We start from the raw sequence: 25,236 nt of genomic DNA on the forward strand, positions 1-25,236 counted from the left end.
GCCACGGCGCCGGCAGCGCCCCCGCCAATCAGCGGCCGCCCCTTCCCGGCCCTGCGGCTTCACTGGCTCCCGCGTGGGACACGCCCCCGAGCGCCGCCCAATGAGCGGCGAGCGCGGAGCCGCACCCTCGTACCCCGCCCGGCGGCACCGCCCGCGGGCAGGGGCAGCCCCCGGCCCGAGCACGAACCCCTCCCGGCCCGGCCAGCAGCTTCAGGCTGGCGCCGGCAGATCCCTGCGCACACCGCAGGCTCGTTCCTGGGGAAAGGGAGGGCCCCAGCGCTGCACGAGACACGGACATCCTCCCGCCAGCTCTCCCTGGCCAAGAGCCGGACCCTGTTTGGCACCTTAGCTGGGACCACCAGCACCCCTCGACAAGGGATTGTGGATGGGTGAATAGGTCTCGCTCATGGTTCCAGGGGAGAGCACAGGTAGGAGCCATGGGAGTCCCCAGAGGGAGCCATGTACGTCAGCCCCAGCCACAGTCATGGACCACTCGCTGGTAAGACAGAAATGCTTTAATGGCCCCAGGAGTAAACCCACTGCTACTCCTTCCTCGCCATGTTCAGTCGACCACCAGGCTGCTGCTGACTGTCGGCAGGAGCTCGAAGAAGCCCTGGAAGAAGACAGGCTGTCAGGGTGGGCTGAGCAAGACAGGGTGGGGTGGGGGGAAAGGCAGTGGGGGCAGGCAGCAGCTCCCTGTCACAGCGTCATGGTAGGCAGCTACTTGCAGAGAGCAGGACCACGTCACCATAGTAACCCATCGCTGACTCAAGGCTAGCACCGGTTGCCATAGGAACTACTTAGGTATGGCAGTCACTGGGGAAGGCTGGGATGAGAGGGGGCACCTCCGGAAGCAGCCAGTACCTGAGCTGCTCTGGAGCTGGGGAGCTCTGTGGGATGGCTGGGATCAGCCCCAAAGCAGGGATTGGGTGGGGACATGAGGACGTGGGAGATGTAGAGCAGCAGGGAATGAGCCTTAGCACAGGATGGGGGACACAGGGCTCACCTTGAAGAGGGTGATGCTCTGAAGCACCCCTGAGGTGCAGCACATCTCCCGGATGGAATGCATGGCTAGCTGCGGGCAGCCAATGTCCAGCACACGCAGCCCCAGGCGGGAGGCCAGAATGGGGCCGATGGTGGTGCCACAGGGTGTGTCGTTGCGCACCATGAACTCCTGCATGGAGGCAAGACCTCAGCAGCTTCACATGCTACCCCATGGCTTCCCACATGGGCCCTCAGCCCGAAGGGAGGCGACCTGGAGCAGGGAAGCAGCACCAACCCATCCCAGGGTTCAAAAAAAGCTCCAGAGATAGGACACACTCAGGCCAGGCTCCCTTCTGTTCACCAGCCTGCTCTCTGAGGCAGTCCTGCAGCTGGAGCCTCAGAGCAGCAGGCAGCACAGAGACCCCAGTGGGGTCAGACACGGTAACAGAGCTTTGGCACTGATGAACCCAGGGGCAGGGCTGCAGCCCAAACTCCTGATGTTCAAGGAGGGCTCACCCAGCCCCGCTCACCTGCAGTGGGACACCCACGCGGGCAGCAATGTCCCGGATCACGGCTTCAGTGACAGCTGTGGAGGCATAGCGCTGGTTGCTGTTCACTTTGATGACAGGGCCCTGCACAAAGGAGGCACCGCAGGCCCGTGATGGGACTCAGGAATAGTCAGTGGCCCTGGAAACACCCATGCCCAGGCAATGCTGTACCACCCCAATATATCAGTCCATTCTCCCTCTCCTGGGTGAGCCCATGGGGATGGGGACAGTGTTTCCATGGGGACAGCCCTAGCTCAGAGCAGAGAGGAGCTCTATGGACAAGACTGGGATCCCAAGTGATTAACATCAGACATGTGGCATAGTCAAATCCCATTGCAGGATAAACGTTTTCCATTTGAATTCTAGGCAATCCACAGCGCTACAGGACAGACTGCAACCCTCCGAGACTAAAGCAGAGGGCTGCCCTCACCTTGTGGAAGGCTGGACGATGATTCTCCTCATGCTTGTCCCTGCAAAAGAGAAGTAAGAGTTTCACACTGCTGTCTTCCCTCCCTGCTGCAACAAGGACTGTCCTGTCTGTACTACCTGGGGAGTGAAGGGGATATGTCCCACAGGTGGCAGGGCAGGGGTAGGGTCAGGTCTGTGGCATGGCCCAGACTACTCACACATAGTTGGGGTGCACAGCGTGGGCCATGTCAGCACTGATCATGTAGGACTTGGCCACTGCCTCCTCGAAGGCTGTCAGGTTGTGTGGCGATGCAGAGATCCGGCGCAGCACCAGCTCCGTTAGCAAGGACTCTGCGCCCTGTGCACTCTCTGACCCTACCTGCCAAGGATCACCATCAGCACAGCCCCGCAGCACCACAGGGGCCAGAGGAGTGACAGGCTGCTCCCTAAGGCCAGCAAAGCAGCTCCCTGCCACACCAGTGCTTCCCACCCCTGCCTGGGCCACGTTCCATGTGGGTGTAAGCAAATCCCTGCTTTCTCCACTGGGGTGTGGAATTTCTCTCCTGTTAGGCATGGCTGGGGAAGAGCAAAGAACACAAAGCCCCTTCTGGTGCCAGCCACCCCAAAGCTGTGCCCCTTGCTCACCTCCTCGTTGTCATAGAGCGCGATGAGACGCACATTGGGCTCCTGGGAAAGGGACGACGGTGCTGCACATGAGTCAATCAAGGCCTGCAGGATTAGGGGGGAATGGACATCACCCTGAGTGCTACTCCATCCTGGGAATCTCAGGACTGAGCCATCAGGAAATCCCCCAGGAGAGCCCGAAGCATGGAGAAAGGGAGCTGTGGGCACAGACATTGCCCAGCAACAGCAGGAGTCACCCCTGGGAGCTGCTGGGAATCCCACACACCCAGCAAAGGGGGCATCCAACCCCAGGTCCTCCAACAATCTAGACCCACCCATTCCATGAGAACACGACCCCCTGCAGAACCTTTGGCCAGCCCAAAGCTGAGCTGGGTGCACTCCAGATTCTTTCCCCTCTCACCTGCAAGGCGCAGTAGCAGCTGTGCAGGTTGTCCAGACGTGGGGAGAAGATGAACTCATCAAAGGCACCACCCAGCGTCTGCAGAGAACCAAGAGGAGTAGGGCACAGGCTCTGGGTCACCAAAAAGTACCTGCCACTGGGTTCCCATTCCAGTACACTTATTTCTGCCCCTTAGGAGCAGCTCCCTCTAGTTCCATTCAGCTCCCAGCCTGGGCACACCCCAAGCAAAGGACATGTGCCAGGTAACACTTGTGTAGTGCCAGCCTGTAGGCTGTGGGCAGACAGAGGGAGGCTCCTGCCCTTACTCACCGCTGGCTGCGTATCTGCCAGGCATAGTTCCAGCTCCACAATCTGCTCTGGTTTCACCCCCAGCTGGGGGCAGATCAGGGAAAGCAGAACAGGGCTGTGCCGCTCTGCCTGGGAAGAAAACAGAGCTGTGGGCAGAGCAGGCAGTGGATGGCAGGAGAAATGCCTGGTTTCCCTTTGCAAAGCTGTCCCTGACCCTGCTTATGTTGGCAGAGTCCTCTCTCCTACTAACATCTCCCATGTCCAAGCCCCCACCTCACCCAGGACAGCTCTATACCCCTGTGCTAGCCCCCCGTCCCTGCCCTGCCTCCTCAGGGAGATGCACTGCTTCCACACTGGCTGCAGGCAAGGGTGAGAAGAGATGGCTGAACAGAAGTGCCATGTACACAGCTGTGAGGAAGAGGAGTGGAAGGTTGCCAGCAGTCCACAGGGAGAAGGGGAACCTGGTGACAAGTGCCCGAGGACTCAAAATCAAAGGTGACTAGTATGAGGTCCTTGCAAGCATTGCTGCTGATCCTTGGCACACAGCTCACCTGGGCTGCAGTACTGCAAGGTGTGGACTCCATAAGCACCTCCTTTTCCAGCTCCTCCTGCACTGCAGTGGCCAGAATGGGAACCCTGTGGGGATCAGCAACATTAGCTCCCAGAGCTTTGCTCTGACCTGCTTGGGTCACACACTGCCAACCCTTCCTGGCATGTTTGCCTTGCACCTCCAGGGAATGACTGATATGCCAAATGGAGGAAGAATACACATTTTAAGCACAAATCTATTGTGCCACAAATCTATTGTCAGGACAAGTGTCCTCTCCCAAATCCTATGCTTGAAAGCATCTCTTGGAAGTACTCCATGGGGTTAAAAGCCACTGCAGATCTCCCCACTGCAATGATTGGCTGCCAAAGGGAGAGCTAAGGTGGGGCTCTGCTTTAGCTGGGTCCCAGCCCTCCCAAGGGCTGGCCAGGAGTCAGGGCTGAGCCAGGCCTTACAGGTGGTGCTCGGTGTTGGGCCCGAAGTTCTCATTGATGCTGCGCTGCAGATGGATGGCCAGGTGAGGAATGCGGAGGATGGGCCGCTCCACACGCACCAGGCGCTGCTCCAGGCGCCCCGTGGCTTGGTCCTGAAACACAAGGAGGACTTCTGGCACCAGGCCTGCAGAGCTGAGAGGTTGCAGCAGGTCCCTCTCTGTGTAGGGGCCAGCGACCCAGTGCCAGAGACACACAACTATCCGACCATGCATGCTCTAAACAAGACTCACCTTTATGATCACCCTCCCGGCCACGGTGAGGTCACGGTCAAACCAGGTGTTCCAGATGCCCCCTCCATAGGTCTCCACACCGACTTGCACTACGCCCACCTGTCCCCGCTTAGAGCGACGCTTCACCTGGGCAACGGCAGAGGTGTCACTACTGGCACCATTCGGTGCTGGGGAACGGGCAGCTGGTGGGAACTGGGCAGCTCATGCCCAGAGCCTCATTGCTGATGCTGCCAGCACAGGGTGCTGTGAGGGGCTTTGCAGGACTGGGGACACAGAGACAGCAGCAGGCGGAGCAATGCAGGGGCTGCTCTGGCTGACAAATTTGGGAAGTGTAGGGAGCCAACAAGGATGCTGCAGGGCACAGGGGTAGTCAGGATAGTTTTCGCTTGTGGCATGAAACTGGAGGACCCCAGAGAAGGTCTCAGCACCCAGATGGGTGACCTTACCCTGAGGCAGGGGCTGTCGGTGTGGGCCCCTAGCAGGCTGAACCCATTCCCAGGCTGGAACTGGCCGCCGACGGCGAAGGCGATGAGGGTGGAGTAGTTCCTGGTTATGAAGTACTGGAAGCAGGGGGCGGAGGTGAGGGGTGAGGTGCCTCGTCCTCCCCCGCTCCCGCTGCCCCGTCCCGGCCGGGCCCACCTTCTGCGCCGGCCGCACGTCCCAGTGCTCCGTCTCCTTCAGCTCCTGGAAGCCGGCCTGCAGTAGCCGGCTGCGGCATTCGGCCACCACTGTGCGGGGAAGAGCCGTCAGGGCCGCCCGCGGGGAAGGGGAGGAGGGCCGGGGCGGGAGCGGGCGGGTGCTCACCGTGGTACGGCGACGGACTGCGGTTCACGAACTTCACCAGTTCCTGCGCCGCCGCCTGCGCCGCCGCCTTCGAGCCCTGCGCCGCCGCCTGCGGGCACGGCCGTCACCGCACGGCGCCGGCAAAGCCCCGCCCCGGGCCGGGACCCCCGCGGCACCGGGGACCCCGGCCCGGCCCCGTCCCGCGCCCGCCGCCCGCCCGGTACCTGCATGGCCGCCGCCGCCCCGCGCCCGTTCCCCCAGCGCCGCCTGCTGGCCTGGAGGAATGAGCAATTGCCCGCGCCCCGCAATCCGCGCCCCGCAATCCGCGCCCCGCAATCCGCGCCCTGCGCCCGCAATCTCCACCCAGCCCTGCGCCCCGCAATCCGCACCCGGCCCCGCACCCGGCAATCCGCACCCTGCGCCCCGCAATCCTCACCCTGCGCCCCGCAATCTCCACCCAGACCCGCACCCGGCAATCCGCACCCTGCGCCCCGCAATCTGCACCCTGCGCCCCGCAATCCTCACCCTGCGCCCCGCAATCTCCACTCAGACCCGCACCCGGCAATCTGCACCATGCACCCCACAATCTGCACCCTGAGCCCCGCAATCTCCACCCAGACCCGCACCCGGCAATCCACACCCTGCACCCAACAATTCACACCCTGCACCCCGCAATCCGCACCCTGCGCCCCGCAATCTCCATCCAGACCCGCACTTGGCAATCCACACCTTGCACCCTGCAATCCGCACCCTGCACCCCGCAATCCGCATCCTGCGTCCCGCAATCCGCACCCTGCACCCAGCAATCTGCACCCTGTGCCCCGCAATCCACACCCTGCGCCCCGTAATCCGCACCCAGCCCCACACCCGGCAATCCGCACCCTGCGCCCCGCAATCCGCACCCTACACCCCGCAATCCGCACCCTGCACCCCGCAATCTCCACCCAGCCCCGCACCCCGCAATCTCCACCCAGCCCCGCACCCTGCAATCACAACTCTGCACCCCGGACTCCCAGCTCTGCACCCCGCAATCTGCACTCTGCACCCTGCAATCCACACCCTGCACCCCACAATCTGCACCCAGCCCCGCACCTGGCAATCCACACCCTGCACCCAGCAATCCACACCCAGCACCCAGCAATCCGCACACTGCACCCTGCACCCTGCAATCTGCACCCAGCCCCGCACCCGGCAATCCACACCCTGCACCCAGCAATCCGCCATGCACTCCGCAATCTGCACCCAGCCGTGCATGCTGCAATCCACACTGTGCAGTTGGCAATGTGTGCCCTGCACCCCACGACCTGCGGCCCCACAATCCACACCCTGCACCTCCCACGCTATACTCCCCCGCCATGCACACTGCACTCTCACCCCACACCCCACACCGTGCAATCCACACCGTGCCCCCCTCACCCCGCACCCTGGTCCAGGCCAGACACAGTGCCTGACAAGGCTAGGGTAGAGCTGAATTAAAGGTGTGTGGAAGAGGGACACAGCCTGGAGGAGTGGGAGTGGGAAACAGGGGGCATCCACAACGATGGTCACCCATCCTGCCCTGGTGTGCCCCAGTTGTAGTGGGAGCAGAGGCTGCCCCAAAATGGGGCTTGGTCTGCCTGCAGAGGGGTGCAGGTCCGCAGGAAAACACACTCACTTCCCCAAGGCTAGGTATATTTGGAGTGGGGGGTGTCACAGCCAAGCTGCAGCCCCCATCATTGTTGGTCCCCTGCCTTGGCACTGCTTGGCCCTTACAGGAAACAAGGCACAAACCCTTGGTGCCATGTTGGAGACAAATGTCTCTGAGTGACAGCAATGCACTGGGTTCTGAGAGTTGGCACAGTGGCAGGGCAGCACCCAAGCTCCCTGTCAGCCCAAGGGGCACTCCCAAGGGATAGGACCCCTTGGCTTTGCATGGATTACGGTGCCTCGTGCCCTTGTCTGGGCTCCCTTCATGGGCTGGATGCAGCAGAAAGGTTTTGGGTTTCAGTCAGTCTTCGTGCATCATTTCCCAGCAGGATCCTTTCTTCCTAGCAATGGGTATGTGGCCTTGGGAGATGGACATGGCAGCCTGTGACTGCTGCATGGGGCCCAGGTGTAGGGTGCCAGCTGGATTCCCAGCTCCTGAGTCAGCCGTGTGGGCACCCTGTTAGCTGGAGACGCTGTCCGTGTTCTGAGCACTGGAAACTGGTGGTCCTGTTGCCCCTGACCCTGTGACCTGTCATGCTGAGAGTTCCTGACAGCTCTGGATTTATGCTCCCAGCCCCCAACACCTGCCTCTCCCCACCACCAAATGGGAACGAGCACTCCCACTGCCTGGCACCCTGCAAACAGACAGCTGGAGGGTCTCCATGTCAACCACAGCACAACACAGGGCCAGGCCCCCCCCAGGCCAGGCTGGAACCAGGCTGGGGCACCCAGCACTCCAGCCCAGAGTTGGGATACATGTGTCAAAGGAACCTGTATGCCAGGCAGCCATCCCCACGCTCCTCCTGCCAGCATCACCCCCACTGCTGCCGGAACCCAGCTCAGGGCCAGGTGCTCTTGAATGGTTCCCAGGCTGTGCCTGAGGGACATCTGAGGACATTCAGAGGCTCTGGCTCCCCAGGCGGTGGATGCCCAGAGCAGATGGGTACCAGTGGGTGCTCAGGGCAGATGGCTCCTGGGGTGTGTGTGTGTGTGCAGGAGCAGGGTGTGCCTGGCTCGAGGGGGTCAGAGCAGGAGTGAGTGGCAGGGCCGGGTGTGGCCTTCGTCTAGTCCTGCCGCTGTGAGCAAAGGGCAGTGCCTCGGCGTGCCACAGCTATTCCCGGCACAGCAGGACTTCCAGAAAAAGCTCCTGATGGCTATATCCGGGTGGGCTCTGACTCACCCCAGGCTGGGTGCCAAGGGCTGCACAGCACCTGCTATGGTTGCCCCCTACCCCATCACCGTGCTCCTAGGAAGACAGTGCTTCTGTCCCCCATCCCACACTGCCCCATGGATCATCCAGTGCAGCGGGAAGCCACAGGCAGCCCTTCCAAAACGGCATCATCTCCTCCTCTGCATGTATGCACCCCGCTGCTGGGCTCATGTGTGTGCCCAGGGGTGCCTGGCAGGGGAGGGCCAGTAGCAATAGGGCACTGTGGTCCTTCCTATGTCCCCTGGCAGCCTAGGTGGGGTTCTGGGCAGGCTTCGTAAGAGACGTGTTCCCTGCTGGCAGGGATGGGGCTTGGGGACAGGCTCTGGGGATGGGCAGGCAGCGCTTAGCCCTCCCTGCTGGAAGGGGTTAATGGAAAGATGGCCCAGGACAAAGACTGTAAACACAGCAGAGATCCAGGAAGTGCCACCCCCTTCTCCCATTGCCTGCCAGGCTGCCTGGACCCTCCCCTCCTTTGCCAGCCCTGCCAGGATGAGCAAAGGGATGGCATCCATCGAGGCGGTCCCCCGCATCCCAGCCCACGTGTCTGAGCATGGGAAAGTGAAATCAGCGCCCAGGAATTGCTGGAGGCTGAGTGAACGGCCTCATGCCTTACGTGAGCCACCAGCGATGCAGCGGGTAATGCAACCTCATCTCATTGGCATGGGTGATGCTATCGAGGCCTGCAGCATCCTTATGGACCACCCAGCCACTCTGTCATCCCCACGTCCACATGGATCACAAGGGCAGCAGGGCATCTTCAGTATCTCCACACTGCTGGGCCAGGTGAATGTCCCCATGGACCATGAGGGCAGGACACCCTTTAGCCTGCCCCTAGGCAGCAGGGATGTGGGGACATCCCCAACATCCCCATGGACCTCAGGGCCAGCTGTAGATGAGTGATGGGGCAGGTGTATGCATCAAGCAACCACATGGACATGGAAGTAGCTGGTCTCCCCCAGCATGCTTGTGAAATATAGAGGCAACAACTCACCCAGAGGACATGCAAAGGCCAAGGGAGGGGAGCAAACACCTCCCAGCATCTATACAGGTTGCATCTGGACAACCCTGGCATCCATGCTTGCCGTGGGGGCATCCAGGGACCCCCAGCATTCTGTGTCATTCACAGACAGGACAATGTCCTCAGCATCCCATCACCAGGGGACATGGAGGTGGGGACCAGGAGGAAACAGGCAGTCTGTGCACCCCCTGGTCCTGAGCTCTGGAATGAGCAGAGGCATGGGGGCAGCTGGGGGGACTGGAGACTTTACCCACAAACTCCTGAGACCCCATCAGACCAGGCTGGGCCTTGGTACAAGCTGGGAGGGAGAGCCACCTCCTATTTAGACAATAGCGTGCAGCCTGGATCTGTCAGCACTGGGGAATGGGCCACACAGTCCTTCCCTCTTAGGGTAAAGGCGCCTGGGAGGCTCATGGCTGTAAAAGGAGTGGGATGAAGGAACACAGCCAGGGGTCAGGAGGGAGGGGAATGGACACCCCCGCTGCTTCATTCCCATTCCCATTCCTCAACTCACCCTTGAGCTAAGGCCAGGCATAAGGGGGCATTGGGTCCTGGTGGCAGGGTATAGGGACAAGGAAAGGCCAGCACCCTGTCCCCATATCCTGTCTAGCTTCAAGCCCCAAGACGCCCACAGCCCAAGGAGGCTGTGCTGGGTTTAAATCCTGGGGGAGCAGCACGGGGGGAGGGCCAGGAAGGAGGGGCAGCTGCAGGATGCAGCTGGCTTTGCTCACAGGGATGTCATGACCAGAGGGAGTTGTTTGACATTCCAGCTCCAAACGCCTTCCCGGCAGCAGTCTCATCCAAGATTTGATCGAAACTGGGACCAGGCCAGTGCAGGGGCTCAGGAGCCACTTCCCAGGCTCCGCCGGTCTGGGTCAGCCTGGCCTGGGACGGAGCTGTGGGGAGGCTGCACAGGACCAGACAGGACAGGAGGCAGCCCTGCACTTCTGGCCTCTGCAGCCTCCTGACTTTCTGCAGCCTCTGGGTCTTTAGTTGGCACAGAGTGTTTGGCATCTTGTCCGTGGGACTCAGGCAGGGCCTCTAGGTCCTGCACTTCATCCCTCCTTCCTGGCATGCTGGGTCCCCCAAGCAGACAGGGATTTCCTAAGAGGCTTGTCCACCCTCTGCAAGATGTGGGGCCCCTGCTTGCCCAGAGCCATACCGGAAGGCTGTCACCACAGCTAAGGAAAGACCACTTCAAACAGACTGCCCTAGAGCAGGGTCAGGAGGATGCCCCTGGTTAACCCCTCTGAGCTGCTTCCCCTCCAAGCAGCAGTGCCCAAGAGTGTATTTCCCCTCCCTGGAGCACTCCAACCCTGCCCCCAACTGCTCTGTGGGATGAGGATGGGAACAAAGGCTACCCAGGCCTGAGATGGGATTTGCATCAACCTACCTGAAACCTATCAGAGCAGAGTGCCAGGCACTTCTGGACGCTGTATCCCTGAGGACTCCATCCTCCCCACAGTCCCCACTGGCACAGCAGTGGGGTGGGGTCATGGAAAGGGATGGCTGAACTCTGTTCCTGGTGGTGTGCTGTCCCAGACACCCTGAGTCCCCCTCCCGGGGCACCCACCTGCCCCTCTGCACACCAGCTAAGGGCCGGCTTGCTGGCACTTGAGGTACAGGCAGGGCACACTCGGAATGGGGCCAGAAGGAGGAAGGATGCTGTCTGTTTTTCCATCTACTCTCCCCCCACAAGCCCCCCCTTTCTTCCATTCTCTCTCTATGCTGGGATGAAACAACCTCATCTGGAAATACCTTCCCTTTTAAAGGCAGGCTCCTCCAGGCAGCTTGCACTCACTGGGAAGACACTACATCACTCTGCAACTGGGTGGTTGGGAGAGGCTCCAGGGATGGGGGCTTGGAGGAGCAGAGGGGATGCAGGGCACTGAGCATCTGCTCACCTGCATGTCTGTGGGACCCAGACTTTAGCTGGCTGCCCAAGTGACATGGAGCAGGGAGGCAGCAGCAGGGAGTTCCTCCCAGAGCCAGAGCAGTGGAGAATGCTTCCATGAACAAGCCTGAGCCTTTGCCTGATGGTGATGCTGCCGTGGGTGAGCCATGGCATTGCTTGGCTTCTGTATTACAGGCAGGACAGAAGCCTGGAAGGTGCAGGGCCAGGCAGGGCTGAATGCTGTCCTGCTGCTGAGTCACCCTGTGCCCAGTGGCACAGCGGTCCCCTCCACCAGGGCCTTCAGTGACAAAGGCACTGGGGCTGAGCCAGCTGACGTCATCCAAAACAGCCCAGCTTGGACAGAGCTGGGGGTCACCGGGCATGCTGGGGAGTCTGGGGAGGAGGGGATGCTGCCCAGGCAAGGGGAACCCTCATGAAGATTTCCCCCAGCACACGTGCCCTCCCTCAGGATGTCCTTTTCAGCTGTCATGCGTTTGTGCAAGGCCATGAGGGTCCCTGGCCTGACTCACCACTTTTCCAGGAAGCTGTAGTGGGGGTTTTCAGACGGACTTAGAAATTCCCCATTCTGGGAGTATTTGGGGAGCTGGGCTGGGCTTTCAGATCCCCAGTGTACTTCCTGGCCAAGGGGGGAACTGAGGAGACAGGGAAGAGCCTGCTGTGCCTTGGGATAACCCAGGGACTACGTTCTGCTCTGAGGGTGATGGGGATCAGAGAGGGGTTAGGGCTGCTCCAGGCAGGGTCACCATCCAGCTGTGCTCTCCACGTGCTTGGAGCAAGAAGGGTTAACAGAGTGCCTCCCCCACTATAAATACCACGTTTGTATGTCCCACACCCCACGAGTATGAGCTGGGAAGGCTATTTTGGTTGAGTGCCTGCTGCTTTGGGAATGTGCCGGAGCGAGGACAGGGGCTGACGTCACCGTCACTGGGGCTCAGACCCAGCACCTGCTCGGGGTCACTCAGCAGCACTCCAAAAGCACCCAGACCCTGGCCAGTGCTTAGCCCCCCATGTCAGAAAGAGAGCTTGAGTGGTGAGTCAGTAGAAGCACACTCAGGGCAGGGGTCCCCCCACATCAACCCCCCTCCAGGGCCCTTCCTTGCTCACTTTCTGGATGGGAGTCTGGCCCCACATGGAGACCTGAGCCTAGTGCTCTTGCCAGGGGGTGGGTCAGGGCATCATCAGGGGCTGTTTGGGGTGCACAAGACCAGTTTGGGGACCGTGGACCTGGCACGGCATTTGATCAAGTGATGCTGTGAGGTTCCCCTCTTTCCCTTCATGGCATCAGCCTAGGCTGTCTGTCTGTCTGTCTGTCTGTCTGGACCCCCTTTGCGTGGCGCTGCATCCTGATGGGGGGTTCACCACCAGTCTGCCCCACTTCCTCCCCTCGCACTGCCAGAGACGGGGCAGAGCAGTGGGGGCCGGTGTCAAGGCCTCCCAGAGAGCTGCAGGGGGGCCCAGGGGTGCCTGTGTGCCGGGGGGTGTGTGCAGGTGAGGGGCAGTGGGCGGGGGCTGCCGGCCGGATCCCCCGCGGCAGCGTCCCGCAGCTGCCCGGCAGCAGGAGGGGCGGGTGCTGGCAGCAGGATACAAATAGCGGCGCGCCGTCCGCTCCCGACGCCTCTCCGAGCTGTGCCGGCCGCTCGCCAGCCCTCTGCCTGCTCCCTGCTCCGGCCTCGCCTCCCCACGCCGCCACCATGAGCCAGTCCTACTCCTCCAGCCAGCGGGTCTCGTCCTACCGCCGCACCTTCGGCGGCTCCCCGGTCTTCTCTCGTGCCTCCTTCGGGGGCAAGGGCAGCAGCGGCAGCTCCGTCACCTCCCGCGTCTACCAGGTGTCCCGCACCTCGGCCGTCCCCAGCCTGTCCACCTTCCGCACCACCCGCGTGACGCCCCTGCGCACCTACCAAAGCGCCTACCAGGGGGCTGGCGAGCTGCTGGACTTCAGCCTGGCCGATGCCATGAACCAGGAGTTCCTCCAGACCCGCACCAACGAGAAGGTGGAGCTGCAGGAGCTCAATGACCGTTTCGCCAACTACATCGAAAAGGTGCGCTTCTTGGAGCAGCAGAATGCCCTCATGGTGGCCGAGGTGAACCGCCTGCGGGGCAAGGAGCCCACCCGCGTGGCCGAGATGTACGAGGAGGAGCTGCGGGAGCTCCGGCGCCAGATCGAAGTGCTCACCAACCAGAGGGCTCGTGTGGAGGTTGAGCGTGACAACCTGCTCGATGACCTGCAGAAGCTCAAGCAGAAGTGAGTAGGGGGGGTCCTGGAGAGTCCCTGTGAGCATCCATCCTTGCATCTCCATCCCTAGATGTGGCTGGGAGCAGAGCTTGCCCTGGCAGCTCTTCAGGTGCTTACTGCTATCCTCGTGCCTCATGCTCAGAGCCCATGGTGAGCCCAGTGCTCTGTCACCCTTGACCACTTTCTGGGCAGCACCCAGAGGGTAGAGTGGATCCCCCAGCAGGGGTGTCCCCTGTGCTCTCCCTTGCAGTGAGGCTGAATCTGGGCTGTAACACCACAGCACTGGGAGATCAAAGTGCACCCCACCCCGGGGTCCCCATCTCTGCTCACACCGGGGAGGGCTGCTGGGCCCATGGGTGAGCTGAGCTCTGTGGGAGAGATGGACAGACAGATGCAGTCAGGCTGGCAGAAGTAAGGGGATGGATAACCCAGGGAAGCTGCACCATCAGCTCCAGAAATGAAGGAGGGAGGGGAGGAAGCAGCTGCACTTCTGTAGGCCAGGGATGCTTCAGGCCTGCTGTGAGTGTCCATGGTGCCCTGTGAGCAGTGGGACACCCCAGAGATGCTGTGGACCTGGCTGGTGCCAGGGAAGAGAGTGGAGAGTATCCACAAGGATGGCCAGGCTGAGGGAACCCCCGGGAACTGATGTGTGGGAAACCTGGCATTAGGGGCAGATAATCAAATGATGGTCTGCACCTTCCCTCCTGGACCCTGTGCCCTGGGGACACCATTCCCTCGGGGTGACACAGCCTGCTGCCTCCTCCTGTAACCCCAGCCACCACTACAGAGCTGGGGTCCTCCCTGATGCTGGGGAGCTGGGGGCTGGTGCCATGAAGGAACTCTCCCTGACAGGGGAGGAGCAGGACCCAGAACAAACGGGTGTTGGGTTTCTGCCACCCCATGTGCCAGCACCACCTGGGCGCCTCCATCTCCTCCCCACTGCCTTTCCACTGACATGCAGCCTGCAGTACTGTTGCCTTCCTTGACACAAGCCTGGACCTCCAGCCCTGACCTGAACCTCCCCCACAGCAGTCCCAACTTCACATCCCATCCCACAGCAATGCCAAAACCTGTCTGTGCTCCTGCTCTCCCTGGGATAGCTCAGCTGGTGCCCATCTCTGGACTCCTTGTCAGATCCTGCGCTCTGTCCCCCCAGCTGCTGGTCACTCTCCCCTATAAGGGCTGGGGCAGTGTGCGTGGCACTGAGCTGACCTCATGTCTTTGTGATCTCTCTGGCGTTGACTATAATAGGGAATAGGAGGAAGAGCCCCTGGCCCCCCGCCAGTCCTCTGCTGCCTGCCGGGAGCACAGGACAATCTGTTTTCTTCCTACTGGGCCATTCTGGGCTTAAGGACAGCTCAGGGGGACATCACCACGGAGGGATGGACCTTCCTCCAGACCCCCCTAGCCTTCCTTCTCTGCCTACAGGCTGCAAGAAGAGATCCAGCTGAAGGAGGAGGCTGAGAACAACCTCGCTGCATTCAGAGCTGTGAGTACCTGTCCCCTTGGTGTGGCGTGGGAGCCCTACCCTCCTTCCCACCCCCATCTCCCCCCAGCAGCCTGGACCCAGCACCAGGGCACGGTCCTGGACACAGCTTTGCACCTTCCAGCCCTTGTGCTCCCCGGCAACCTCCCACTATCCCTCATTCTCTGTCCTTCCCAGGATGTGGATGCAGCCACACTAGCACGCATTGACCTGGAAAGACGTATCGAGTCCCTGCAGGAGGAGATCGCCTTCCTCAAGAAGGTGCACGAAGAGGTAGGTCAGAAGTGGCACCCTTTTCCAATGGCACTCACGGGGCAGCAAAAATGGAGTGGGTGCCCTGAGATGTCACCTTGTCCATGCAGGAAATCCGGGAGCTGCAGGCACAGCTGCAGGAGCAGCACATCCAGGTGGAGATGGACATCTCCAAGCCCGATTTGACCGCCGCGCTGCGGGACATCCGCGCTCAGTACGAGAGCATTGCTGCCAAGAACATCGCCGAGGCTGAGGAGTGGTACAAGTCCAAGGTGCGGGAGGCAGCGGGCTCTGGGCTGGCCCCAGCACAGCGGGGTCCATCTCGGGGGCCATCCCCACTGACCGTGGTCTCTCCCCAGGTGTCTGACCTGACACAGGCAGCCAACAAGAACAACGATGCGCTAAGGCAGGCCAAACAGGAGATGCTGGAGTACCGGCACCAGATCCAGTCCTACACCTGTGAGATTGATGCCCTCAAGGGAACGGTGAGCTAAGGGCAGCATTGAGAAGATCCCCAGCTTCCCTGCAGGGACCTGCTGTTCCAAGGCTGATCAGGGACATCTCTGGGGTGGGGGGCTCTTCCCAGCTCTTTGAGTTCCTGCTGCAGGGGGCCTTGTACCCCGCATTTGGGCTGCACCTCCCCCAGCAGTGGCCTGGTCTCCCGCAAAGTGTTTTGGCAGAGTCCTAGAATCAAAATGCAGATTGTAAAATGTGACCCAGCCTGGGAGGCTCCAGGCAGGCGGGCACAGGGCTCAGGGTGTCTGGTTGCAGGCTGGCAAGGTGGTTGCAAACAAGCAGGGCACAACAGTCCCATTCTGGCACAGTCATGGTTGCAGAAGCCAGCCAACAGCCACCAGTGCCACCCCCAGGCAGCCATCCAGTGCTTCTGCAGCTCTCTGTGCCCTTTTTCTGGGGTAGGATGGTTTTGCTGGAAGACCTGGGCACCAGGGTGCTGGGGTTGCCCAGTACATGCACAGCTTAGCCCCGTGAGTCCCTGATGCCTAGCGCTGGGCAGGTGGAGGGTTACAGTCACTCATCATGGTCCCACGTCAGCTGAATGCAGCCCAGGGCTGACCACAGCTCTCCCCAGAATGCCCTGGCATCCCCAGTTCCCACCCCAGGTGACCCATGGCTCCTCTGGGTTCGCCCCTCACTGAGCACCCCCATCTCTCCAGAATGACTCGCTGATGCGGCAGATGCGGGAGATGGAGGAGCGCTTCGCAGGGGAGGCCGGTGGGTACCAGGACACCATTGCCCGCCTGGAGGAGGAGATCCGGCACCTGAAGGATGAGATGGCCCGGCACCTGCGTGAGTACCAGGACCTGCTCAATGTCAAGATGGCCCTGGATGTGGAGATCGCCACATACCGCAAGCTGCTGGAGGGAGAGGAGAACCGGTGAGTGGAAGGGGACAGGACAAGCTGGGGGGACCAGCAGGGTCAGTGGTTTTTTGAGGGTCCAACTTTGTGAGGCCACATCTCAGGGCTAGGTCTGGCTGGTGCTAAGCTTTGCCCTCTGTGTTCCCACAGGATCAGCATCCCCATGCACCAGACCTTCGCTTCTGCACTCAATTTCCGAGGTGAGTCTCACTCTGCGAGGAGGGGGATCTGGGACAAGTCCCCTGTGTTCCCCACTTTTGGGGCAAATGTCCCTCCTGGGGGGTTGTAGCCAAGCTGGCAGGTTGGGAACACACAGGTGCCACACGGAGCCCCTGCTACAGGGGCACTTGTTTGGGAGTTGCTGTGAGCTGAGGTGGGGGGGTTAAACCAAGGCTGCTGAAGCTCCTCAGTGACCCCAGCCCCATGGCTGTGTCCCCATACCACACATCCCTGCCCCTGTGTTGCCATCTTCTGTGTCCTCCCCCTGCAGAGACCAGCCCAGAGCAGCGGGGCTCCGAGGTGCACACCAAAAAGACCGTGATGATCAAAACCATCGAAACCCGTGATGGGGAGGTGAGCACAGGGCAGCACCGGAGGGTGGCCGGGAGGCAGGGGACGAGGACGGCGCCTGTTCCCGCACTTGGGGCTGTGGTGTGGCACAGCATGGCGTCTCACGGCACCTCTCTCCCACAGGTGGTGAGTGAGGCGACCCAGCAGCAGCATGAAGTGCTGTAGAGGAGGCTGCTCCAGCAGCCCACTGGCACCTTCTGTCCCTGCCTCCGTCCCTCCGCCATGCCCCCCTCCTGCCCCCCAGCTCGCCTCTCGGCGCTTCCCCGGCACTGCCTGAGGAGTTTCCCCCATGCAGCTGCCTCTGGGCCCCCCACACCCCCTGGGCTCTCTTCTCCGGCTTCAAAAGGCTCGCTCTGCTTTTGCAGCTTCGCAGCAGCAACGCCAGCGTCAGGATCAGGCCAGGGCCGGGGGGCGGCAGGAGGGAGGGACGGGACAGGGCCAGGGGCTGGGGGGAGCAGGTGGTGGCCTGGGCCAGCTCCATGGAGAGCCGGACGGTCCCAGCAGCGGGTTCTGGATCCCCCCACAGGCCCCTTCCCACCCTGGGCACAGGCTTGGGGTTCATCCCACACGAGTGGGGCCCCATCCCCCTCCAGCAGCACCGCCGGCCCTCTGGAGCTGGCACTTCTCCAGGGGCATGGCGGCGATGCTAGGGATGGGGAGAAGCTAGGCATGGGCTGGGCTGAGCCCCCTCTTCTCTGCCCAGCTCAGAGCGAGGGGGGCCCAGCCTGTGTGTCCCCCCCAGCCCAGGGGGCTCGGGCCCTTCGCTCCCCCCAGCCCAAGAGGCAGTCCCGTGGGGCAGAGGAGGGCAGTGCCCGCCCCTCCCCGTGGCGGGGACCCCCAGCAGCAGGAGGCTGCACGGGGCCAGGCTCATGAGCCGAGAGGGTACCTGTAGGTGGACACAGGAGAGAGGAGGAGTGAGTGAATGGGAGAGAGGGGGCAGAGAATGACAGGAGCCGGAGAGAGGCCCGGGGGCCCAGGGCAGACATCCCCAACCCTTGCCCCAGTGCACCCCCACCCCACCACGTGTATGAGACTCTTCAGGCGGCTGAAATAAACAGTGGAGCATCACCCTGTCATCACAGTGTATCTTTGGGGCAGAGAGGGGATGGGGTGGTGGGGAGGCAGCACCTGGGGGAGGCATCACAAGGGCCAGGTGGATGGATGAGCCAGCAACTCTTTGGGCAGTCTCCTCCCTAGGCTGCTGGCCTCCCCAAAAGGTGCGTGTCTCTCACACTGAAGGTTCTTGAGCATTTTGCTGCCTGAGGTGGTGGGTTTCTCAGTTGCACTGGGTGGGAAAGTCCTGCTGGGACAGGGAACTGTGACAGCTAAGCCCTGAGCAGGTTTTAAGGGGCTCGGGGTGAGGGTCCCACACACACCCAGGATCACTTATTATGTTCTGGTGGCTCAGCTCCACAGCCACCTCCTTTTTACCCCCACATGGGACATACCCAAATCCACATCTGCCTGGGACTTTTCCAAGCCCCTCCAAGTGTCACCAACATGCAAGCAGAGCCATCCTCATCCCTAAGTGACCTACACCCTGTGAGCATCCAATCGACCACCCTATGCTTGCATCCCAGGCTCAACCTCCAGCCTCAACCTACCAACATCATATGCTCTCTTCCTCCCAGCACACACGCCCCTCTCCCTGTGCTGAGGTTCTGGCCATCTTGGCTTCAGCTCCTTTATCCCAGCAACGGGGCATGCTGCAGTGGAACCCAGAGCTGAGCATCCCGTGTGGAGGAGCAATTCAGGATTGCTCTGCCCTGGGACATGTTGGAGACTCCACAAAACACTGCCAGGCAGCAGATGCCAGGGGGCAATGGGCTTGGCACGGGGTGATGTTTTAGGGACAAGGCATGTGCTACTGCCAGCAGTGGGGAGTGGTCTGGGGGTGTCCCTGATGGAGCGGCCAGCGTGACAAACCCCAGCTGGGAGGTATTGGGTCTCAAGGGATATCTCCAGCAGGTGGCCCTGTGACATCGAGGACAGTCCCCAGGTTGCCTTGGGTTGGGATGACACCTCCCTCCCTGCCGGCCCAGGCTGGCTGTGCCAGAGTTCATCCCCTGGGGGCATGCTGAGGACAAAGCATTCCTTTGCCTGCAGGGCAGGGAAGGGGCCCCTAGGCCTCTTCTGGGGCTGGCTGAGCCACTCTGCGCCAGGCTGTGGGTCCAGCAAGGCATCCCACTCCGTCGTGCCACAGCCATCCAAGCGGGGGAATCCTGGATTTTCTCCTTGCTAGTGATGCTCCACTGATGCTGGCACCCTTAGGCTGGTGGCAGCGGGCTGTGCCAAAGCCGTCGGGGCTGGCCTGCAGCTGGGAAGCGCCGTGTCGTGTCGCTGGCCTCCTGCTCACACAGATTTACAGCCCCTGGCGAGGGTGGCTGGGGCCAGGTGCCGAGGCGTTGCCGTGGCTCCAGGAGATTGGGAATCGCTGCCTTGCCCAGGGATGGCCAGGCAGCATCTGGCACAGACCGTCCCTGACCGCTTGCTGCCCGGAGCCAGGCTGTGCTAGCTCCCACAGGATGCCCCAAGGCCGAACAGCTCCAGCAGGGCTGCCAGGGCCACGCTGCCCGGAGCAGAGGCAGCGGCCCAGTGAGAGAAATGGAGTCTTGATGTGTTTGCAGCCTTCTGGGCAGGGAGGATTTGTGGGGTCAGGGATGCTGGGATCCCCACCTCTGCTGTCTGCTGGGAACGGAGCTAAGGGGCCCTGAAGGGCTGGCTCCTGCCCCGGGTCTTGCGTTGCAGGAAGCATGACGGTGTCCTTTCCCTCCACATGCCGTCAGGGTCTCTCTCTGCCCCGATCCAATGACACTGCCGGAGAAGGGGAAGCGGGGGAGGAAGGCTAGGTCCCCCCCGAGCCTCTCAGCTAATATGGAAAGGTGCTGGCCCTTTTCTATCTTTGCAAGTGGAGCTGGGCTGCAGGGACGGGGCAGCAGGCGCAGAGAGGGGGAGCCCAGCCAAGGAATGTGACATATCAGAGGCAGCTGCCACTTCAGGAGAGGGGGCAGAGGGAGCGCAGCTCGCCGGGGGCTGCGCGGGACGGGACGGGACGGGACGGGTGAGGGGGGGGACGCCACGGCCCCGGCACGGACGGCTCAGCGAGCGGGCAGCAGCCGCGGGACCCAGCCGGGCCGGCGAGGAGCAGGTGCCGAGGCGCTGGGCGGGCTCGGGGCTGCCGCGCAGCGCGGGCTGTGAGTGCCACACCGCACCGGGCGCTTGGTGAGTGGCGGCTGGGCGAGCAGGAAGCCGAGCCCCAGCCTAAATATAGTCCCTTGCTTGCCCACAGTGCTGCGACCTTTGGGGCTGCAGCCTGTGGGGGGAGGCACCGAACCGGACGGCATTTGGACTGGGGGGTCGCCACTGCCCCACGGCCCCAGTCAGGTACCCAGCACCCCCAGACTGCAGGCAGGGGGAGAAGAAGGGCACAACGTGCTGGCTTGGGGTGACAGGGGTCGCGGGTGGCGGTGGGGGAGCTGCAGACCATGCACCGGGCGCAGGGACGCAGCGGCACGAGTAGGGCTGCTGGGGAGCCTCGGGCAGCCCCGCCGAGCCCTGGCATCCCCCCGAAGCGCGCCAAGGTCACTGCAGAACCGGGGCCGGCCCAGGAGGGCTCAGCTGGCCTGGCAGCACCGTATTTTGTGAGGAAACTGAAGAATGCAGCGATCGGCACCGGCTGTGACATCCGGCTGCGAGTGGTGGTGGTGGGCAACCCCCGGCCCAGCCTCCGCTGGTACCGGAACGAGGAGCAGCTGGCCCAGGGCGGGGAGGAGTATGGCACCCTCTGGATCCGGGACAGCAAGAAGGAGGATGCCGGTGTGTACACATGCGTCGCTGAGAATGAGCAGGGAGAGGCCATGACCAGTGCTGTGTTGGCCATCATTGACATGGAAGGTAAGGGTGACAAGGCCACCAGCACGGCCGTGCTGGCACAGACCTTGGCACAGGTTTGCTGAGGGTGGCAGCAGTGCTTTGCAGGCTCTTGCTGCAGTGCGTGCCCTGGGGCCAGACAGGGCTGCTGAGCTTTGCCGTGCCCACCCTGCTGCAGGCTGGGGTGCCCAGTGCTGGCAGCACTGGGGTGGCTCTCCAGCCTGGAGCGAGCATGTGGCTGCAGTACCCACTGCCAGGCCAGACTGGGTGCCAGGACTGGGCACAGAGGTGTTGGGAGCATGTGATGCCAAGCCTGCTCGGGGCAAGAGGAGAGAGAGAGAAGAGAGAAAGAGAGAGAGATGGGGATTGGGCACATGGTACTGGTGGTACCACCCACCACAGCCACCAGCACGGTCCTCAGCACACGCCCCCCCTCCCACCTGCCCACGGGCAGAACTCCCTTAGCGTCACCATAATAGCTTTACCAGGCATTGGAAATACACTGTGTGAACTGGAATGCCAGTGGGGCTAGGAGGAGGAGCTTATTGTGAGAGGTGGGGCTGACAAGTAGGTGGATTCTGTGCCCTCCGATGGGCGAGACCTGGTAGTCAATTAGCCAAGGCAAATTAACGAGGATTTGCTCATCCCAATGGCAGCCCCTTTGCTCATCACCATCACCCCTGGGTGTAGCAGTCAGAGAAGGAGTGCATGGGGACTGCTGCCCTTGCATTGGTGGGCTTCATCCTGCAGGTTTGGGGCTCAGCCCCCTCTGCCTCATCATCATGGAATCATGCAATCATAGAGATATTTATGTTGGAAAATACCTCTAAGATCATCAATCCAACCCTTAACCCAGCACTGCCAAGTCTACTGTTAAACCATGTCCCTAAGTGCCACATTTACGTGTTTCCTGAGTATCTCCAGTGATGGTGACTCCACCACTACCCTGGCCATTCTGTTCCAGTACTCGACAACCCTTTTGGTGAGCAAATTCTCCCTCGTGGAGGATGGATGCCCCCTCCCTAGGACATGGAAGGCCTGAGTGTTGGGAAGCGTGGAGGTGGGTGGCAGTGCTCTGAGATGTGAGATGTGCTGTCTGCATGGGGACAGTGAGGATGGGGAGTGAGGGAAGCAACACTGAGCCCTGAGGCTCCAGGGAAGGAGCTGCCCCTGGGACTCTGTAGCACACCAGAGATGCTGCTCCTCGAGTAGGGGCTAGGTGACTGTGGCGGTCAGAAGGAGCCTTCACAATGCTGAAGGGGAGCACTGAGCCAGGAGTCTGGAGAAGTGGTATTTGGAGGATGGAGGAAGGTTTATGTGCAGGTGAGGAGCCTGGTGGGGTAGCAGGAGGAGCAGAAGGGTGTGCAGCAGGGGTTCTGCCCTGCAGTGAGTCTGTGTGGGTCACTGTACATCACACCTCTGGGGACCGTGGCACGGTGCAGTTTGGCGTGGGGTGAAGTGTGTGCAGAATTGGAGACATGCACTGCCCCAGGGGAGGGGCAGCCTGTCCTGGGCAGACAGCAGGTGGGTCACCCTGTTTCCATGCTCTGGTGTGCAGCTGCACCTCTCCATGGCCAGTCTGGGCCCCAGTGCTGCTGCCCAGCATCATGGCACAGTCTGATTTCCCCAGGTGCCCGTTCCCGTTGTGCTGACGCACTCTTCCCTGCTCTCAATTCCCAGCCCTCTCCACCGCCTTTCTGGGGCAGCTGAGGGAGGGACAGAGCAGCCAGGATTGCCTAACCTGCAGTGTGAATGTCACCCTGCCTTGGGCATTCCTCCCAGCAGGCTCTCGGCCATGGATGCACCACCATTGAGCAAACAGCCTCCCAAAAAGGCATCCCTGGGCCAGAGACACCTCTGGAGCCAGGCAGGCTCTGGGGCACTGGGTTGATCGAGGAGCAGGGCAGCCCCTCGTGCGGTTTTGTCACTGTAGCAGCACAGAACTATCTTTGTGGTGTGCTGTGGCAGTGCCAAGAGAGTGCCACATCCTGCCAGGTGATGGACAGGTCTCCAGGGATTACAGAAGTTCCACTCACAGCTCCACCATCCTTGTACTGGGAAGGGACATCCCATCCTTGTTCCCTGGGGCACTCTGTGAGCTAGATCAACAGCCACTTCTAGGGCAAGAGGGATGTGTGCAGGGTCCCCAGGCAGGGTAAAGTCTTTCTCTGGACTTGGCATCCCAGGCCCTTGTGTCTGGAGGTATTGGAATGCCCTTGCTTCATGGGCAAAATCAGCTTTTTCTCTGGACTTGGGGTCCTGGTTCTCTGTGTCTGGAGGTGGCGTTGTGTCCTTGCTCCATCTGTCTCTGATGGGTAGTGGTCTCTGGTGGGCCCTTTTCTCCCTGGTGCACTGCCAGGCTGAAGATCTCTGTGGGGCCAGCACTGGCTCTTCCCAAGGTGGCTCGCGTCTCTGCTAGTGGCCTGGGGGTCTCCATGCTGCCCATCTCTGTACTCAGCCTGGGAAGCTCCTCCTGCACCAGCTCAGCAGTCCCCCTTGCTCACACAAGCCCGATTTAGCTTCTCTAATCTCTTGCCCTGAATCTGTCGCTCCACCCCACTAATGATTTTCTCCTGCTCTTCTCCCAGGTTCCCTGAGTGCGTCAGTGCTCACTGTGGGAAGTGGGGAGAGCATGCACAGGGCTGGCCAGGCTAGTGCAGGCACTACCAGGGGCACACCATCCCCACTGTCCCACGCTGTCCCCCCCCTGCCCCACTGCACTGCCCCTCTCCTGCTGCATGTTCTCCCTGATGGCCCAGCTCCATAGGTACAAGTGGAGTGCATTGACCCTTCTCACACCAGCACCAGGCTGGTCCAGATGGTCCAGATCCTTCCAGACAGCCCTGGCCCCTATCATAGCTCCATTGCTCCTAGACTTGCTAAAGCCTTTATCACCTCTCAGCTGCATCTCCTGAATTTTTCCCCTGTAAACGGGATTAAATCACCTCTTAAGAACCCGAGCTAATCTCCTCTTAGAGCCCAGCCCTCGCTCACTGTGCCAGCACTGCCTGATCCTCCCCACCCAGGCTGCCTCTCATTTCAAGGTTGGATGTGTCCATCTTGGGTTCCCAGTGCAGGGTCTTGCTCCATTCGCCTCCACCTGCACTCAGCAATCAAACTGTCTTGGAGCCTTCCCTGTGTCCAGGAAACAGTCTGCACCTGCCTGCATTTGGGGGCAGAATGGGGGCAGAAACGTCCTGTGTGTGGTAGCCCTTCACGAACCCTTCCTGTGTGAGGAGTTACAGTGGAGGGATGTTAGCATAATTTTTCAGCTGATGATGCATGGCAGTAGCAATGGAGCCCACTGGGGATGGCTGTGCTGACGGTGTCCCTGGTGGCTCAGTATCTCTGGCCATTTATCTCAGTGCCTAATTTTAGTCCCATAATTTGCAGCACCGTGCCCATGTTTAATGCCAGCTGCCCCAGAGTGGCTCCCACCACTGCCCCCATCCACCTGGGCAGGGGTCTGGTGTGGTGTCCACGTGTGCCACATTCCCATCCCAGGGTCTGTCACAGCGAGACGTCTGCTCCCAGTGAGCGGGGTGTGGGTGCAGCTGTCCAGTCAGTCACCTCCACCCCTGCCCTCTCGCATGCTGCTGGAGGGTTATTTTTGCTGAGGAATGTGCCATCCTCTCGGATTCTGGCAGGCTGCAGGGCTTGTGTTACAGGCAAGAGGCTGAAACCCAGGCCTGCAGTTAGGTAAATATAGCACCGATATTCGGGACTGCATGAGGGGACAACAGCCTCTTCCTCCTTCCAGGTCTGCCCGTCTCTCCCATGGCCCTTCCTGCCTCCTGATGCCAGGTTGCTGGAAGGGGCTGGTTGCTTCCACCCTGCTGCCTGCACCCTTGCCTGCTTTCCCCCCTCTCTCCCAGCTGGGGGGTGTGCCAGAGGTTGGCAGGCCAGGGATGAAATGCCTTGTGCCATCCCGCTCCATGTCCAGACGCCCAGAGCCAAGGTGACATTGCTGCTTTGCATCCCTGTGTTCTCTCTCTGCCTGCAGTGAGCCCTGTGTGCTCAGGCATCCTTCTTGTGGCAGCAAAGGGAGGCAAATCTGGAGAGGGCAGCCCCTGGGAGAGGGGGGACAGCACAGCCCTCCTCCTCCACAGGGCCACAAGGATTCTGTGGCACTGCCCTGCTGGGTGACAAGGGACACTCCGCTGCTGTATTTATTTTCCCTGGGGACAGAGCTATGGAAGATCCCCACCTACCCTGGCTCCCAGCACATCCCCACCTCCCGCCGACCATCCCCAGCAGCTCCAGGAGGTGCAAACGCATGAAAGATTCATGG

General features: G+C 61.3%; 3 protein-coding genes across 6 annotated transcripts in view; 2 read left to right on the forward strand and 1 right to left on the reverse strand.

Moving 5' to 3' along the window:
- Positions 1 to 497: 497 nt before the first annotated feature.
- Positions 498 to 5,586, reverse strand: DNPEP (aspartyl aminopeptidase). Its single transcript, XM_021526328.4, has 15 exons — positions 5,552 to 5,586; positions 5,349 to 5,436; positions 5,184 to 5,272; positions 4,991 to 5,104; positions 4,545 to 4,670; positions 4,276 to 4,406; positions 3,825 to 3,909; positions 3,295 to 3,402; positions 2,986 to 3,063; positions 2,586 to 2,669; positions 2,159 to 2,319; positions 1,963 to 2,002; positions 1,515 to 1,616; positions 1,007 to 1,174; positions 498 to 613 (listed from the first exon to the last, which is right to left on the reverse strand). The coding sequence occupies exons 1-15, from the start codon at positions 5,555 to 5,557 to the stop codon at positions 563 to 565; spliced, it is 1,431 nt and encodes a 476-aa protein (XP_021382003.1). The 5' UTR covers positions 5,558 to 5,586; the 3' UTR covers positions 498 to 562.
- Positions 5,587 to 12,726: 7,140 nt separating this feature from the next.
- DES (desmin) lies at positions 12,727 to 18,143 on the forward strand. Its single transcript, XM_021526329.4, has 9 exons — positions 12,727 to 13,398; positions 14,818 to 14,878; positions 15,053 to 15,148; positions 15,238 to 15,399; positions 15,487 to 15,612; positions 16,303 to 16,523; positions 16,656 to 16,705; positions 16,996 to 17,078; positions 17,199 to 18,143. Exons 1-9 carry the CDS (start codon positions 12,848 to 12,850, stop codon positions 17,238 to 17,240), a joined length of 1,392 nt encoding a protein of 463 aa, XP_021382004.1. The 5' UTR covers positions 12,727 to 12,847; the 3' UTR covers positions 17,241 to 18,143.
- A 1,901-nt stretch (positions 18,144 to 20,044) lies between these two features.
- SPEG (striated muscle enriched protein kinase) overlaps positions 20,045 to 25,236 on the forward strand; it is a 38,810-nt gene continuing 33,618 nt past the window's right edge. Inside the window, exon 1 of one of the 4 annotated variants that reach the window (XM_085585031.1) lies at positions 20,045 to 20,969. In XM_085585031.1, the coding sequence (XP_085441157.1) occupies positions 20,561 to 20,969 (409 nt within the window). In that variant the 5' untranslated portion in view covers positions 20,045 to 20,560. The remainder of the gene's footprint in view (positions 20,970 to 25,236) is intronic. The other 3 variants (XM_021526305.3, XM_085585029.1, XM_085585028.1) reach the window with 3 other exon arrangements.

The sequence above is a fragment of the Lonchura striata genome, chromosome 7, assembly GCF_050655825.1.
Source record: "Lonchura striata isolate lonStrDom1 chromosome 7, ASM5065582v1, whole genome shotgun sequence".
NCBI classification, from domain to species: Eukaryota; Metazoa; Chordata; class Aves; order Passeriformes; family Estrildidae; genus Lonchura; species Lonchura striata.

Bases quoted from the DNA above. Each gene is read 5' to 3' on its own strand.
- DNPEP (XM_021526328.4), bottom strand. The intron at 3,910-4,275 runs GTAAGGCCTGGC...TGATCCCCACAG, and splicing joins CCCAACACCGAGCACCACCT to GGTTCCCATTCTGGCCACTG. The intron at 1,617-1,962 runs GTGAGGGCAGCC...TCCTTTGTGCAG, and splicing joins ATCGTCCAGCCTTCCACAAG to GGCCCTGTCATCAAAGTGAA.
- DES (XM_021526329.4), top strand. From the start codon at position 12,848: ATGAGCCAGTCCTACTCCTCCAGCCAGCGGGTCTCGTCCTACCGCCGC. The intron at 16,524-16,655 runs GTGAGTGGAAGG...GTGTTCCCACAG, and splicing joins CTGGAGGGAGAGGAGAACCG to GATCAGCATCCCCATGCACC. The intron at 17,079-17,198 runs GTGAGCACAGGG...TCTCTCCCACAG, and splicing joins TCGAAACCCGTGATGGGGAG to GTGGTGAGTGAGGCGACCCA.